This window comes from Quercus robur, chromosome 2 (assembly GCF_932294415.1).
Source record: "Quercus robur chromosome 2, dhQueRobu3.1, whole genome shotgun sequence".
Classification (NCBI taxonomy): domain Eukaryota; kingdom Viridiplantae; phylum Streptophyta; class Magnoliopsida; order Fagales; family Fagaceae; genus Quercus; species Quercus robur.
In genome coordinates this window covers 78,294,568-78,310,761 of record NC_065535.1, presented here as the reverse complement: position 1 = coordinate 78,310,761, position 16,194 = coordinate 78,294,568, and the positions used below count along the sequence as shown (strand labels likewise).

General features: G+C 34.5%; 1 protein-coding gene and 1 pseudogene across 2 annotated transcripts; both read right to left on the bottom strand.

Annotated features, from left to right (window-relative positions):
• Window positions 1–1,547: 1,547 nt before the first annotated feature.
• LOC126715162 (amino acid transporter AVT1I-like) lies at window positions 1,548–3,565 on the bottom strand (annotated as a pseudogene).
• Window positions 3,566–5,761: 2,196 nt separating this feature from the next.
• LOC126715160 (amino acid transporter AVT1I-like) lies at window positions 5,762–8,003 on the bottom strand. Of its 2 annotated transcripts, XM_050415621.1 has the most exons (4): window positions 7,602–8,003; window positions 6,673–7,280; window positions 5,994–6,509; window positions 5,762–5,884 (listed from the first exon to the last, which is right to left on the bottom strand). In XM_050415621.1, the coding sequence occupies exons 1-3, from the start codon at window positions 7,768–7,770 to the stop codon at window positions 5,994–5,996; spliced, it is 1,293 nt and encodes a 430-aa protein (XP_050271578.1). In that variant the 5' UTR covers window positions 7,771–8,003; the 3' UTR covers window positions 5,762–5,884. The 2 variants fall into 2 exon arrangements, with proteins under 2 accessions (XP_050271578.1, XP_050271577.1); XM_050415620.1 differs by having other exon boundaries at window positions 5,762–6,509; window positions 7,602–7,999.
• Window positions 8,004–16,194: the final 8,191 nt, after the last annotated feature.

Below are 16,194 nucleotides of genomic sequence, written 5' to 3'. Positions count from 1 at the left end.
TTGTGTCCATTAAACTATTAACAATAGCATCACAGAAGAGTCTAGAGAGTTCATTTAAATACTACCTTATCGCAATTACTTTAGGTCAAGAGAAAGTCTATGGAAAAACTTTTTCCATAAATTGCTTAAGTTAACAAGTATTATTAGATACCATCATACACCCTTGATGCGATGCTCACTCCACAAGTATAAGTGTTTGTAGGGTGTGGGAGGCAAGGGCCGGGGTTCAAGTCTCTAGGAAGAAGTTTTACATACATATACACTTAGATTAGATTAGAGTAGAAATTATTTCTTGTAAAAAAAAAAAAAAAAAAAAGTATTATTAGACCCATAAACTTTTTCTATCTAAAAGTATTGTTAAACCTAGACATCCTGTATTATTTAAATACATTGTTCTAAATGGTGGGGTCGTATATCCATGGTTTACTTTTCAAGATGGGTCTAAAGAGTCTTACCTTGGTGAGGTTCCACGTCATCAAAGAAAAGAAAAGTATTGTTAGACTTATTATTCACTAATCATATCGTACCATCTCAACAAGTTATGAAAAATAGTCGTATTATTAGTTGGATTGGTAAGTGAAAATATTCCTTGCAAATGACTTGTTGCTTGATAGGAATCTGGGCATCATTTATATAATTTCTTCAAGACACAAAATTTCATGCACCTTTTAGCCCACTTTTCAACAATAAATGGATCTCTCAGAACTGGATAAAGCAAATCTTTTATAGTTGAAAACTCACAATCTGTTGCTTCATTCCAAATATTTCAAGCTGTCCCAGTACACTGTCGAAGTTCAGTAGTGCCTAGGATATGTGCTAATACAAACATAGTGCATCTCTATTAAACTTGCATTGGTTACAAACTGGGTTGAGCAATCAGTTCTCTTGTAAGTGCAGCACTCTAGAGTAAGTTGTTTCCATGAGAGCATCAAGAATCACCAATTCAGAATAATTTCATTCACCTAAGGCACTATTATTTCTATCTAAAATAGCTATTATTTCTATAAATTGTTGGAGACTTCTCCAATTCCTAACATCTGCCTTTTACAAATAATGCAGATCAACTTTATTGTAGAACATCAATCAGAAGCAAAATCTAATAAATCAAGTGTTCCTTGGTAGACAACTCAGTAGTTGAATACAGTAACGCAATTCTAACATTATCATAGAGATATTATCTGCTTATAGATCCCCTACTATTTGTACCAGAGATGTGTAAGTACCAGATATTGCCAGAGCAACACCCATTAGTATTATAAAGCATATAACCACCATTTCCCATCCAATTTTCTGATAACTGCCCGAAATCGTCAAGTAGCATAAGCATGGCAGTATAATTGAAACTGTGGAACTTAGCAATGCTCCAACCAATGACATGAGAGTCGCATAAAAGGGAACAGCCAACGCTACAATAACTGTGCTGATTACAAGCGAGTGTTGGGGAGATTAAACACCTTGAGGAGCTTCCTTGAGTAATTAATATAATATATAGAGACACACTTTAACCCAAAAGGCCTAAGCCCAATGGGTATGTGCTCAATTATGTAATATTAACCACTCATTCTTCTCATATTTATTCAATGTGGGACTTCACTCACACGTGTAACCCAACAAATCTCCCCCTCACGTGTGAGTCTGCCTCTTTATGGGTTTCAAGACCTCTTTGTGAGCCATGAACAAGTCCTACTCACTCCCCCTTGCCTAATGGGCTTTTCACTTCATCAGCGCGTCATCCATGGGTCTCTCGTACGCCATCCATGGGAACCACGTGTCAACCCCGCACGCACATCCATGGGAACCTCGTACGTCCATGTCCATGGGAACCTCGCACCACACAATTATTTAGCACCATTAGCAATATTCCTTTGTTGGGCCTTTTTTTTTCTTCTCCAGGATCTTTATGTGTGGGCCGTTTAGGCTTTCTCTGTTCCCGCTGGGTAGGAACCATGAACACCTCACCACCTTCGCCGCACACCACCATGGGCTCTGATACCACTTGTTGGGGAGATTAAACACCTTGAGGAGCTTCCTTGAGTAATTAATATAACATATAGAGACACACTTTAACCCAAAAGGCCTAAGCCCAATGGGTATGTGCTCAATTATGTTATATTAACCACTCATTCTTCTCATATTTATTCAATGTGGGACTTCACTCACACGTGTAACCCAACAGCGAGGTACTGATTAAGAGGCCAAACATCCTTTTGTTGTACTGATGTGGGAACCAACTTTTGATAGCCTTCACAATAGGTGTAACCATTAATGCATATTTGGCTATGGGATTGACCGAGGTAGTGCATATTACCACCCTTGAGCTAAGCTTATCAGTTGGAAGGTTTAAAGTTATCTGTGACTGAACATTTGACCCAAACATTAAGTAACCAAAAACAGCCATTGTTGCATAACTAATAGTGCATGAGGTAAAGCACAGAAGCAAGGCCTGCAATTAAAATAGAAAAGCAGAAGTAAGTAACACAAACAGCTAAAAACCACTTGCTTCAAGTTTACAGCTAGGACTAAACTTTGGCATTGTCTAAATCACATCACATATGTCATAGTTAAAATCACTTTTAAACTAATTAAATTAGCACTATATAATGGACTATAGTATTAGAAAACTCAAAGAACTTGATTCTACTTACATTATTGAATTGACTTTTGTTTCTCATAGAAGTGTGTATTGTTGGGAAGACTGGATGGGCACCATAACAGAAGGCATATAGCTAGCAGCAGTGGGGATTCCATTCCAATTAATGAGTGTCCCTTTTTGATGAAATCCAATGCCATCAAATACACCAGTCCACAAGACTGAACCAAGTATAATGACAGAAGCAAAAACACCACTGGCAGAGACATAAGAAAGAAGGCTCAGGTTATCTAAACAAACTGAAGGTAAAATTACAATGGCTACAATTATTACAAAAATTTGCTTTCCTTCAATTTTGATACCCGCTATTTCAAATCCTGTGTCAGGAAACAAATTATGTAAGGTATCCCCTTCTAGAATTAGGAAATCTGTTGCAACCAAAAAGAGCTCCATATTCATGAAAACCGATACTAATATTCTTCCCTTATTCCCAAATGCATGGCTTCCTATGTCAGTATAATTTCTGATATCAGAATCCATATCCATGCATCTTTGTATCAGCAGGCCTGAGTAAAAGGTTGCAATGGCGATAGCAAAAAGAAGTATCAAGCTTAACCATCCTCCTAATGATAGTGCATATGGAACTGCCAGTATGCCAACACCTGAAAACCAGTTAAGGAGAGAGAGAATGAATGGTCCAATTCCTCTGTAATTGAAAAATAAAGTTTAAAATTTGAAATAAAATCTTCAGAACAAGAATTAGCTGGAGGAAGAACAGAACCTGACAATGCATTGAGTCCATTGAAACAGGTCTTGAAAAATGATGTGGTGCCGGTGGTATTTTGATCACCATTACTTGCCTCTACTGTTGATGGCTGTTGGTGAGTCTCATCATGCATGAGAGGTACAGTTAGGGAAAGGGGAACCCCATTTTGCTGTTCAGCTTCCATTGTCTAGGGAAAGAGTTCAAATAAGTGACGCAGCTTTTGGAGACTGAGTTCATTGAATACTCCCATTTCCAGTTTGCCTTTTTATAGTCCATTAAGATACTTTTGAGATCTTCTTTCGTTCTTTTTAAAATAATTTTATAGGCTTTGTCATACATGTGCATATATATAAATTTTCCTCCATAGGTTTTAAGTAATATTTTGAACCCAGAATGCATAAAACTTTAGCTTATGTGGATTAGGCACTAATTCAAACTTCTGAAAAAGGAAAACTTTTGGGAACTAGACAATCCATTTAAGTACTCACTCATTAAAATTTCTTTAAGGCAAAACTGTTTCTTCACTTGTTTGTCTAAAGGTGTTAAATAGCTTCAATCACATTGTATGGAGTCGTCAAATGAGGTGTCATGTGTGGTCTTATTCCAATGGTCTTATTTATTGATAGATTTTAATAACCTTTAATATTATCTTAGTACAACTCAGATTTGTCACTTCAATCCAAGCATAGTACTTCATAAAGAAGAAAAAAAACAACCAAACAAATAATAATAGAAGGATGAATTACTCTTGCACAAAGGAAAGCAAGTCCCACTACACCAGCAGGTGTTTTTGCTATGTGGTTTTTGAAATAAAGGCCAATTAAGAACGATGTTACATGTAATTGCAGAACAAAATAAAAGAAAGCTCATGAAAGACCAAATACTGTGTATACAAAAAGAAGGGAAAAATGTTAAGGAGAAGAAAAGTTTATTCCTTCCTTATAGAAAATAATCGAGGGGAGTTTGCATGGTGCAGACTTGCTTCTATATTGTTGAAGTGTAATTCTCCCCTGTACTGTATTTGCTTTGCTAGCTACTTCAGCTTTAAAAATAATATGGACTTCTTCTAAGGCATATAGGTTTGTTCTATCATAATAGGTTCAAGTTTAATTTGGTTTTCTATGGTGAGTACATTTCTAAATTGTTTGGAGCACGGCTGCTACAGAGCCAATGCAGACACTAGCATTGGCTACATTGATTATTTAGGATAGCTCAATAACTAACCTTTTTAAATTGTTTTTTGCATATGGTTTATTTAACGCTTCTCTGCTCTTTTCATTGCTTCAACAGGGGAGTTACTTTTAGAAGTTGATTATTGTAATTGGAACTCTTATGTATTAAAAGGGAACAGATTATAAACACATGGGAGATTGGTTAGGGGCTCAAATGGAGGTAGGTTAGAAACAAGAATCAAACTCAGGACTTCCTCCTTTGATATCATGATAAATTACTGATTATCCCAAAAAGATTAAGATGTCAGGAAATGGTGATTTTAATCGCTCAACCTTAATTCTAACAATAAAATGATTCCCACATTAGAACTCTTTGAAGTATGGATTCTCAAGAAATTCCAACTTGGTTTGCTAATTGAGCTGATCAAAAAATTATATGGTAGAGTAAATAATAGGAAAAAGAATATTATGATGGTACTTAACAATTAATAGCATCGAAGCATGAAATTGTCAATAGTTCTAAGGGATTGGAGGGTAAAGATGATTCTCATTCTTAGCTTACTCAGCTAACTACTATTTACAGTACATGAGAATTCTAACTACGGCACCTGCCTAATTATACAATCTGTTAAACTCAATTAAGCAAGTAGTAACAGGCAACAACTTCCTGATCACAACAGCACATCAGGTCACAAAACTATCTTGAGATTCCTAACAAGAAGGGGGGAGAGGGGGGGGGGGGGGATAAAGGGGCAAGGTGTCAATATTTTGAGAATTTAGGTATCAATGTAAAAAGGTCATACCTACTGCACAAATCTCCCACTTTTGCGGGGTATAGGAGAGGTTATGGTAAGTAGCCTTACCCCCAATTTATTGGAAAGGCTGAATCTTGGACTCAAACTTACGACCTGTCACTTTTGGTGAAAGCAACTTGCCCTCGTACCAAGGCTCCACCTTTAATTTAGGGTAACAGTGTATTAAACAAAAACAAAAAAGTATACTAAGTGCCTATTTGGGATGCACTTATAAGCTAGCTTATTGTTTATTTTTCTTAATATATGCAGGTACTACATGAGTTACTTACTTATTTTATTTAACTTTAGCTTTTTATCTACAGTACTTTTAACAAAAAAGTTAGATAAATTGTTCTCAAATGGGCACTAAATTTGATTTCATTATGCCTCATGAATATAATGAAATCTACCTTTTTTTTCCCTACAAGACAACTCAGTGTGAATAAATCAAGGATTCCCTACAAGACAACTTAGTTTGAATAAATCAAGCATTCCCTACAAGACAACACAGTAGTTGAATACAGTACCACAATTCTGACATCGACATAGAGAAAGTATCTGCCTATAGATCCCCTATTATTTGTACAAGAGATATGTAAGTACCACTTAAGACAACACAGTAGTTGAATAAAGTACCACAATTCTGACATCGACATAGAGAAAGTATCTGCCTATAGATCCCCTATTATTTGTACAAGAGATATGTAAGTACCACTTATAGCCAATGCAACACCCATTAGTATTATGCACCAGATAATCACCATTTCACATCCAATTTTCCGATAACTGCCTGAAATCTTCAAGTAGCATAAGCATGGCAGTATAATTGAAACTGTGGCACTTAGAAATGCTCCAACCAATGACATGAGAGTTGCAAAAACGGGAACAGCCAACGCTACAATAACTGAGCTGATTACAAGCGAGGCACTGATTAACAGGCGAACCATCCTCTTGTTGTACTGACATGGAAACCAACTTTCGATAGCATTCACAATAGGTGAAACCATTAATGCATATTTGGCTATAGGATTGACCAAGGTAGTGCATATTGCCACCCTTGAGCTAAGCTTTTCAGCTGGAAGGTTTAAAGTTATTTGTGACTGAACATTAGACCCAAACATTAAGTAACCGAAAACTGCCATTGATGCATAACTAATGGTGCATAAGGTAAAGCACAGAAGCAGGGCCTGCAATAAAAATAGCAAAGCAGAAGTAAGCAACATAAACAGCTAAATGCACCTTGCTTTCAAAATGACTACTAAAACTTGACATTGTCTAAATCTCATGATATATTTCATAATTAAAATCATTTTTAAAATAATAAAACTCAAAGAATTTGTTTCTACTTACATTGCTGAATTGAGTTTTGTTTCTCATAGAAGTGTACATTGTTGGGAAGATAGGATGGGCACAATAACAAAAGGCATATAAGCTAGCAGCTATTGTGATCCCATTCCAATTGATGAGTGTCCCTTTTTGATGAAATCCAATTCCATCAAATGCACCAGTCCACAAGACTGAGCCGAGTATAATAACAGAAGCAAAAACCCCACTGGCAGAGATATATGAAAGAAGGCTCAGGCTATCTAAACAAACTGAAGGTAAAATTACAATGGCCACAATTATTACAAAGATTTGTTTTCCTTCAATTCTAACACCAGCTACTTCAAATCCTGTGTTGGGAAATAAATTATCTAATGTATCCCCTTCTAGAATTAGGAATTCTGTCGCAACCAAAAAGAGCTCCACATTCATGAAAACCGATACTAATATTCGTCCCTTATTCCCGAATGCACGGTTGCCTATATCAGTATAAGTTCTGATATCAGAATCCATATCCATACATCTTTGTATCAGCAGGCCTGAGTAAAAGGTTGCAATGGCGATAGCAAAAAGAAGTATCAAACTTAACCATCCTCCTAATGATAGTGCATATGGAACTGACAGTATGCCAACACCTGGAAATCGGGTAAGGAGAGAATGAAGGGCTGAAATCCTTTATAATTGAGCATATAATTATAGCAATGAAACCTACTTGTTTGATCTAGGCAATGTAGAAATATATAAGAAAAAATACTCTCCAATCTGCAAATTCACTTCGTTGTATGGGGGCTATACATTTTGTCCAACTTGAGGAAACATATAGATTGGAGAAACAAATTAACAGATACTAAAAAAACATACGACAAAACCCTATGAATCAATGACAACGAATAAATAAGTTTTCAAATATAAAATAAAATCCTCAGAACAAGAATTATCAAGAAAAAGAACAGAACCTGACAATGCATTGAGTCCATTGAAACAGGTCTTGAAAAATGATGTGGTGCTGATAGTTTTTTGAACACCACTACTTGCCTCTACTGCTGATGGCTCGTGGTGAGTCTCAGCTTGCATGAGAGGTACAGTGAGAGGAAGGGGAATCCCATTTTTCTGTTCAGCCTCCATTGCCAAAGGAAAGAGTTCAAATAAGCGACACAGCTTTTGGAGACCACACAAAGCTCATTGAGTACTCCCATATCCAGTTTGCTTTTTATCGTCCACTAAGATACTGTGTGATATTCTTTCATTCTTTTTTAAATAATTTTGTAGATTTTGTCATCATTGTACATATATATAGAGTCTCCTCCACAGGTTTTAATTAAAATTTTGAAACCAGAATGCGTATAACTTTAGTTTATGAGCATTAGGCAATAGTTCAAACCTCAAAAAAATAAAAATTTTCAGGAACTAGACAATTCATCTAAGTACTCACTTATTAAAATTTCTTTGAGCAAGGCAAAACTTTTTCTTCACTTGTTTGTCTAAAGGTACCAGATAGCTTCAGTCACACTGTATGGAGTCATCAAATGAGGTGTCATTTGTGGTCTTATTTTAGTGGTCCTATTTAACCTTTAATATTTTCTTTTTTTGATACAAACCTTTAATATTTTCTAGTACAACACAGATTTGTCACTTGACTCACTTCATTCCAAGTAAAGTACTTCATAAAGAAGAAAAAAACAACCAAACAAATAATAACAAAAGGATGAATTAATTACTCTTGCACAAATGAGAGCAAGACACACCACCAGCAGACTTTCTTTTATATTGTTTAAGTGTAATTGTACATTGATAATTAAGGATGGCTCAATAACCAACCTATTTAAATCGTTTTTTGCATGGATTGAGATCCTCTAGAGTTCTTAGGGTACTCTACCATGTAGAGTTCTTTTAATCTGAACCTTTCATTTATAATAAATGGTATAGATTTTGCCATATCATTAATCCACTAACAAATCTACAAAAATAATGATTTTAAAAATAACTGCTCATAAATGATAGTTATTACCTTAAATGCAAATAGTGGCTATGACATTGCAGCATTAAATGCAAAAGAATTTCTTATTTATAAAATTGATTGTTATGCACATAGACCAAGAAACATATATATATATATATATATATATATATATATGATATATGAATGGCAGAGGCACTTGGGTTTTCATTCCAATTTTTTTTTTTTTTTTATCTTCTATTAATTTTATTAAAATTAAGCATATACATGTTTTTTTTTTTTTTTTTTTCAAGTACATGATTGGCACTTAGATCATAAAATATGATTTTTTTATGTCCCATTTTAGTCGAACCTATGCTTTGAAATTAACAACTAAAACAATTTGTGGAACAAATTGAAAAATGAAGAGGGAAAGGAAAAGATGACTTCACGTTTTCTTAGAGACCTGATTTAGGTAAAAGAGGTAAGGTTATAATTATCATTTATGAGTAGTTATTTTTTAAACCATTATTTTAGGGGATTTGTTAGTGGATTAATGATATGGAAAAATTTGAACCTTTTATTATAAATGAATGGTTAAGATTAATAGAACTCTATACAGTAGAGTACCCTAGGAACTCTAGAAGATCTCAATCCTTTTTGGATTTTGCATACGGTTTATTAATTAGCTCTTTCCATGACTTTCACTAGGGGAGTTCTAGTAGAAGTTGATTATTGTCATTGGAACTCATATATATTAAAAAGGATAGGATTATATACACCAGGGGAATAATTCCTATGTGGTACATGATATAAAGGCATTGTACAGAATAAATCAAGACAAAAACAAAGAATAAATATCATGAAAGACCAAATAGCATGTATACAAAGATATGGGAAGAAACTAGAAAGTAATTTATCTATATCTAAAAGTTAAAGCTGAAATGTAGCATTTATTGTTGATATACTCCGGTAGAGCCACATCAATGACCACATCATCTACCAATTTTCAACATTTTTTTTAACTCCTTTTTTTTCTAATTCATTTCCCAACTAATTGTTATACTTTCTCTAACTTTTCCCCTCCCTTTTACCTTTTTATCTCCCCACTACTATCTATCTTAATATCACTTTTTATTTATCTCTTTATCTTCTTTTATTTTTTGTTTTTCTTGTTCCCCTCCTCTTACTATAAATTTACAATTCTCTTTCCCATTTTATACCTAGTTTTCTCACACACAAAAGGTTAATTCTCTCTCTCTCTCTCTCTCTCTCTCTCTCTCTCTCTCTCATTTTTTTCCCCTCTTTGGTGGATTTTTTTTTTTAATTTTAATTTTTCATGCATCTCTACTTTACATTCCCTGTCACAAGTACTCTCTCTCTCTCTCTCTCTCCAATAAAATTTAGATAATAAATTATACATATTCTGTATAAGTTTGATATGAGTAGTTTTGATTATTATGATAATCTTTTTTAAAAGAGTGAATAATTTATTTAAATAAAAATAACACACACACACACACACACACACACATATATATACTTTGCTTAAATGTATAATCAACCTCACGCAATTCATTTAAAAGTAACTATGTCAAAACAAATGAATTGTCCTAAAGATTACATTTGTATATTCATAACCTTTATGTTTAGAAAGACTTTCACTTAAATTTAGTTGTACGGAAGTAGACTAAAATGCTATGTTAATGTGGCTCAACAAAAGTGTAGTAACAATAAATATTATGCTTACAATTTTATATATTACGAGCTTAAGATTTATTTATATTTTCTTAACAAATTTGGATTTAGAATAGATGCTTTCAACCCAAACAAGTTTTTTCCCATTATGTAAGTGCACAAAAATAGATCGAAGTAGACCAAAATGGACTGAAATGGTCCGAATAGACCAAATGGAATAAAGTGGACTGTAGTGGACTGAGTTGGACCAAAGTGAACCGAATAAGAACAAATGGACAGATGAGGACCAAAATAGACAAAATAGACCAAACGGGACTAAATTGGACTGAAGTTGAGAGACTAGACCGAAGTGGACCGAATAGGATGAATGTGGACTGAAGTTGATTGAATGGACCGAATTGTACCAAAGTTGACCGAATAGAACCAAAGTGGACAAAATTGACCGAGTAGGATTGAAAGTGGAGCAAAGTGAACAGAATGGACTGCATAGGACTAAAGTAGACAAAGTGGACCAAATAGGACAAATGTGGACTGAATAAGACCAAAGTGGGCAAAATAGGACCAAATGGACTGATTAGGACCGTATGGACCAAATAGGACCAAAAAGGGCAAAATGGACTGAATAAGAATTTTGAATATTTATCATTTTTTTTTTTTTTTGCATTTTTAGGGCTCATATTTCTAATTTCTAATGTCTATTTTCTTTATATTTTTTAACTTAACAAAATTAAAGAGTTTTGCCCAAATATATTAGAATTTCATACTTTTAAACCAAAAAATTTAGAAAAGTAAATTTTTGAGCTAAAATTGTAAAGGCAACTTACAAAAAAAATCAATTTAAGGCTCAATTAGTCTATAATTGACTGAAAGGGACTGAAATTGACCGAGTGGACCGAATGGGACTGCAATAGACCTAATTGGACTGAATAGAAATTGTTTAATTTTTAGGGAAAACAAATCATCTTCAAAAACTCTTTAGAGAAAAAATTATACATTATATTACAATACAAAATAATCATTTATTCTCATACATTGTGTGAGTCCGTGACTAGTGGAAAAGAAAAGCTAGTGCGTTTTTGAAAATAATTTAGGGGGAATTTGCATGGTTAATTGGTGCAGGCTGTCTTTTTATATTGTTACGTGTACTTGTATTTCCAAGGAGTATAAGTTTCTTATACGTATTGACTTCAAGTTTGATTTGGCCTATCTAAGGTTTTTTTTTGGATAAACTTCAATATTTATTCATTCAAGAAAAGGAAAAGAAACAGCAATCCGCCTTACATGAAAGAACAAGTCACTGGGCAGACAATGATTATTGAAACATAAGAGGCAGAAGAGGTTAAAGAGAGCTTGGCTGCTTAAGCCGCTGAAAAGAGCAACTACCCAAGGATTCTACTAGGCATAAAATATTAGAAATTATACTACTAATGGACCAGTCAAAAGGTGAAGTAGGAGAGGCTAGGCTATCAAAGCAAATTTTAGCGCCTCCTTCAAAAATGATCTTGTCCCATCCTTCAAATAGTGCAAGTTGTACAGCCTAGACGATGGCAAGAGCCTCTACTTTGAGGATTTTTTTTTTTTTTTTTTTTGGTGTTGGGGGGGGGGGGGGGGGGGGGGGGGGGGGGGGGGGGTGGTGTGGGGGGTGGTGGGTGGGTGTGCAGGTAAGTGGATGTTCGGCTTCAAGTTTTATTCGGCCTTCTAAGGTGAATGGATACTTTAAAGGTGAAAATACTTTTTTGGTACTCACATTTTGGGCCATTTTTCACTTAGGTCTCCACTTTTCTTGAACTCCTGTTTTGGTTCCTAAATGTTGAAAATTGTTTTTAATTTAATCCCTACCATTATTTCACTAACAAAAATTGCTTACGTGGGACATGAAGTGCATAGATGGCACATTAGATGTTAACATGGCTAATAACAATTTCTAAAAGTAATTTCTATCTTTCTATTTTTACTAATAGATAATTTTATCATTTTTTTTTTTTTGTGTTTTTGATTGATATTATTCTTTTTTGAAGTGGTTCATATTCTTCTAACTATTATTATTATGCATTCTAATTTCATAATTTCTTTTGATATAACTAAAATTTTTAAGTTTCAAATTTACAATTCAAAATTTTCATTTTCTTAAGGAAATTATCATGATAATCAAAACTTATTGTATACTTACAATTAGGGGTGTTTGCGGTACGGTGCGGTTTTGGGCCATTTTTAGCACCACACTTTGCGATGTGGTTTAACCAAAATCATAACCGCACCGCACCTCATTTTTACAGTCACATGTGCAATGTATAGTTTAGCCAAAACTATAACCGCACCAAACCTCATTTTTGTGGTCACATGTGCGGTGCGGTGTATAAAATGCGATTTGAATGGTTTGAAGTCAGTATATTTTTCAAATTTTGAGCTTTTCCTGCTCAGCCCAAAACTGAATTTTCCCTTTGTTTTGGGCCAAGTTTTAAACCATTGAGCTAATTTTTCCTTATTTGGGCTAGTTATCCTAATCAACACTTAAGGTTGGTTTGGGCTAGCCCAAATTTTTGTTTTTAAGAACTATAATACACCTGGTATATAACAAAAATTGAACATATATTACTATCTTAGCCTATAATACACCTGCTATATAAAAATTCAACATATATCACCATACAATTCAACATATATCAGTAATATCACTATCTCAGATTCTCAAGTATACATCAAACATTTAAATGAAGTCAAGTAGTTCGAACAAGGTACAGTGGCAAGCAACCTAAATGTTTTAACTATCAAAATCTAATGCACTTCACTTTAAATCAAGAATATGAAGTAAAGAGTTTATGTGAAGCACCAGGTACAAAGCAAAAAAGAATTACCCAGACTCAAAGCAATGCTAGTCATGCGTACTAATTTCAAGTTTCAATTATCAAAACCATAATGTAAACAAGTCTAAAGCAAAGCATGAAATGAATTACAAATCCAAAACTAGTATTAATTGTAAACCCAACAAGAAATTGTTTAAATCGTGTCAGCAAGGTCTGAACGAATGGCTCTGAGAGCTAAGACACTGAGATAGAGAGTGAGAGAGTGATATATTTTTTTTTCCTTTTTTTTTAGAAGCTGACATAGTCAGTTAGACGGCTAGTTGCTAGGGTATTAAACTATTAATAATGTGTATTTGATATTATAATAGTTTAATACCCTAGTAGCTAGTCGCTAGGTTTATTAAACTTTTTTTTTTTGAAAGTTAGGGTTATTTAACTATTAATAATATATTTAATATTAAAAAAATAGATATATTAATATATAGAGAGGGTTCGGTGCGGTGCAGTTTTCTTATTATAAAACCTCAAATTGCACTGCACCATGTGGTGCGGTGTACTGTTACTTGTGATTAGGAATGACAACGGTTAGGTTCGGACCGGGTTTTTTGATACTCGAACCCGACCCACGAGTCCTCCCCTATTACCCGAACCTGGTCCATTTAATAAACATGTCTTTTTTTAGACCCAAACTCGGCCCGTCGGGTCTCCATTGGCCCTGTCCAACAAAAAAAAAAAAAAAAAAAAAAAAAAAAAAAAAAAAAAAAAAACACAAACACAAACACAAATCAATCAACATTGTTATCAGTTAAATCCTCAAACTCCATTTATCATTTATGGAAGAAACAATACTCTGATTTTTACATTTGTGGACAGATTTTTACATATTGAATCCTCAAACAAATACCCAAAAACAAAAACTATTGAGAGAGGAACAAAACTCCATTTATCATTTATCATTTATAGCCTCATTCAGTGCTGTACTCTTCAACTTCTCAGTCATTTGCACAAGTTATAAGAAGTTTTGTCATGTCGAAATGCCCTAACCTCACTACAATATGTAGTGCAGTGTCGCCTTTCCAATTTTTCATATACAAAAGTGATTGTTGTGAATCGATTGCGAGGACCCTTTCGTGATTTGTGCATTTCCAGATTTTGCTACCACGTGAAGAATAGAGTTCTCTTCCGCTGTCACCTGCATGAGATTTAGATTCACACCCCCAGAGATTTAGATTCACACCCCCAACTTCATAAAAAAAAAACCATCATTCCCATCAATTACAACTTTGAACATTCCAGCTTTGAACATTCCCTATGTGAAGACCGAATGAGATGCAAGTGAGAGTGAGAGTCAGTGAGGGAGGCGGCTGAGTTGAGAGAGAGGAGAAAGGTGGCTGAGTTGAGAGAGAAGAGAGAAATGAGTTTTAGGTTAGGGTTGTGATGTATATATATATATATATATATATAGGTAGGTTTTTTTGAAATTTTATATTTAGCTAACCGGGTCGGGTCGGGTTCAGGTTTAGGCGGGGACTCGTTTCGGGTTTTTTTTTTTTTTTTTTTTAAACCCAAACCCGACCCTATTCTTTATTTGACTGGGTAAAATCTGACCCATTAGGGTCGGGCTGAGCTGGGTACCCACGGGTCGGGCATAAATTGTCATCCCTACTTATGATGCGGTGTGATTATGCCATATTGGGATTGGTTTTGGTGTAGTTTGTGCGGTTTGGTGAACACCCCTACTTACAATTGATAATACTCAAATAATTGAGTGTATTCTTAACCCAAACCTGTCTTTTTCAATTTTTAAGTAAGTACACCGAACTTGATCAAGTATACCAAATTAAAAAAAAAAAAAAGTGAAGCGAAATGTACCGAATTAGACACGAATGAACCAAAATGGACCAAAGTGGACCGCACCAGACTGAAAGATCAAAATGGACCGAATAGACCAAGCTAAACTAATATGGACCGAATTGGACTGAATTGACTAAACGGGACCGTAATGGACCAAATAGACTAAACCGGACCAAAAGGACCAAAGTGGATCGAAATAAGTAATGTAACACATTCTATATACATATCTTTAGTTATTGCGTAACTAATTCATTCATTTTTTTTTTTTTTTTTGTTGAATAACTAATTCATTCATTCTATGCAAAGTTTTTCTTAGGTATCAAATTTATCCATTTTTTTTATAATAAAAAAAATAGCTATTTCTAGTTTACTTTAGATTTAGAGTTTTAACTTTTAAATGCTTGGCTGCAACTTATATTGCTAAAAGTGTAAAACACTTTGATTGTAACTTGTTAGGTGATTGTGTCATTTTGTTATAGTGCATTAGGCATGAAATTCAGTTTCTCCACCTCATTTTGTTAGGCCCAAAAAGCCCAAAACAATGAATTTGTAGAGAATGGGTTAGAAAATTGGGCTTTAGTTAACCGAAGAACGAGTTAGATAGGTTTTGTTAGGACATATGTGATTCACTTGTTAGGAACATATGTCACTATTTTATGTAATTGGCTAATCCTTTGACAAAACGCACTTTACTTGTAATTGGGTAGATCTAGGTGTTTTTAATACTTCAAGAAACAAGGTTTCAAGATCAAGTGTTGAAGTCATTCAAGTCTGTCCAAGAAACAAGCTGAATAGTGAAAATTCATTAAAACTCGACAGCTGCATCTATCGAGCTTAAGAAAACTGTTTCAACCCGTGTGCTCGACAACTGCTCGACACTTCCTATCTGTCGAGGTTTAAGAAAGAAACAGAAATTCTGATCTGTTTTTTTGGAATCCGTGAATGTGTCTTTGGGCCTTCTTTTCTCCTAACCCTAGACATATAAAAGGATTATTTTAAGAGCCGTCAAAGAGTTCACAAGTTGCACAAGTGTTGAGCAAAATTTGTTCAAGTAAATTATGACCAGAGACAGAATTTGCTTTAGTTCATCGTTCTTGAAGAAATTGTTGTGTATGTGCACTATAGGGTTTTATGACCAAGTATCTTCTTGATCTTCATCGTTGGGGTGAACTGAAAAACTTTGCAACCAACAACCTTCTCTAGTTGGTGATTGAAGTTGCGTACTGGGATCCGTGCATTGGGTAGTTACATACTTGG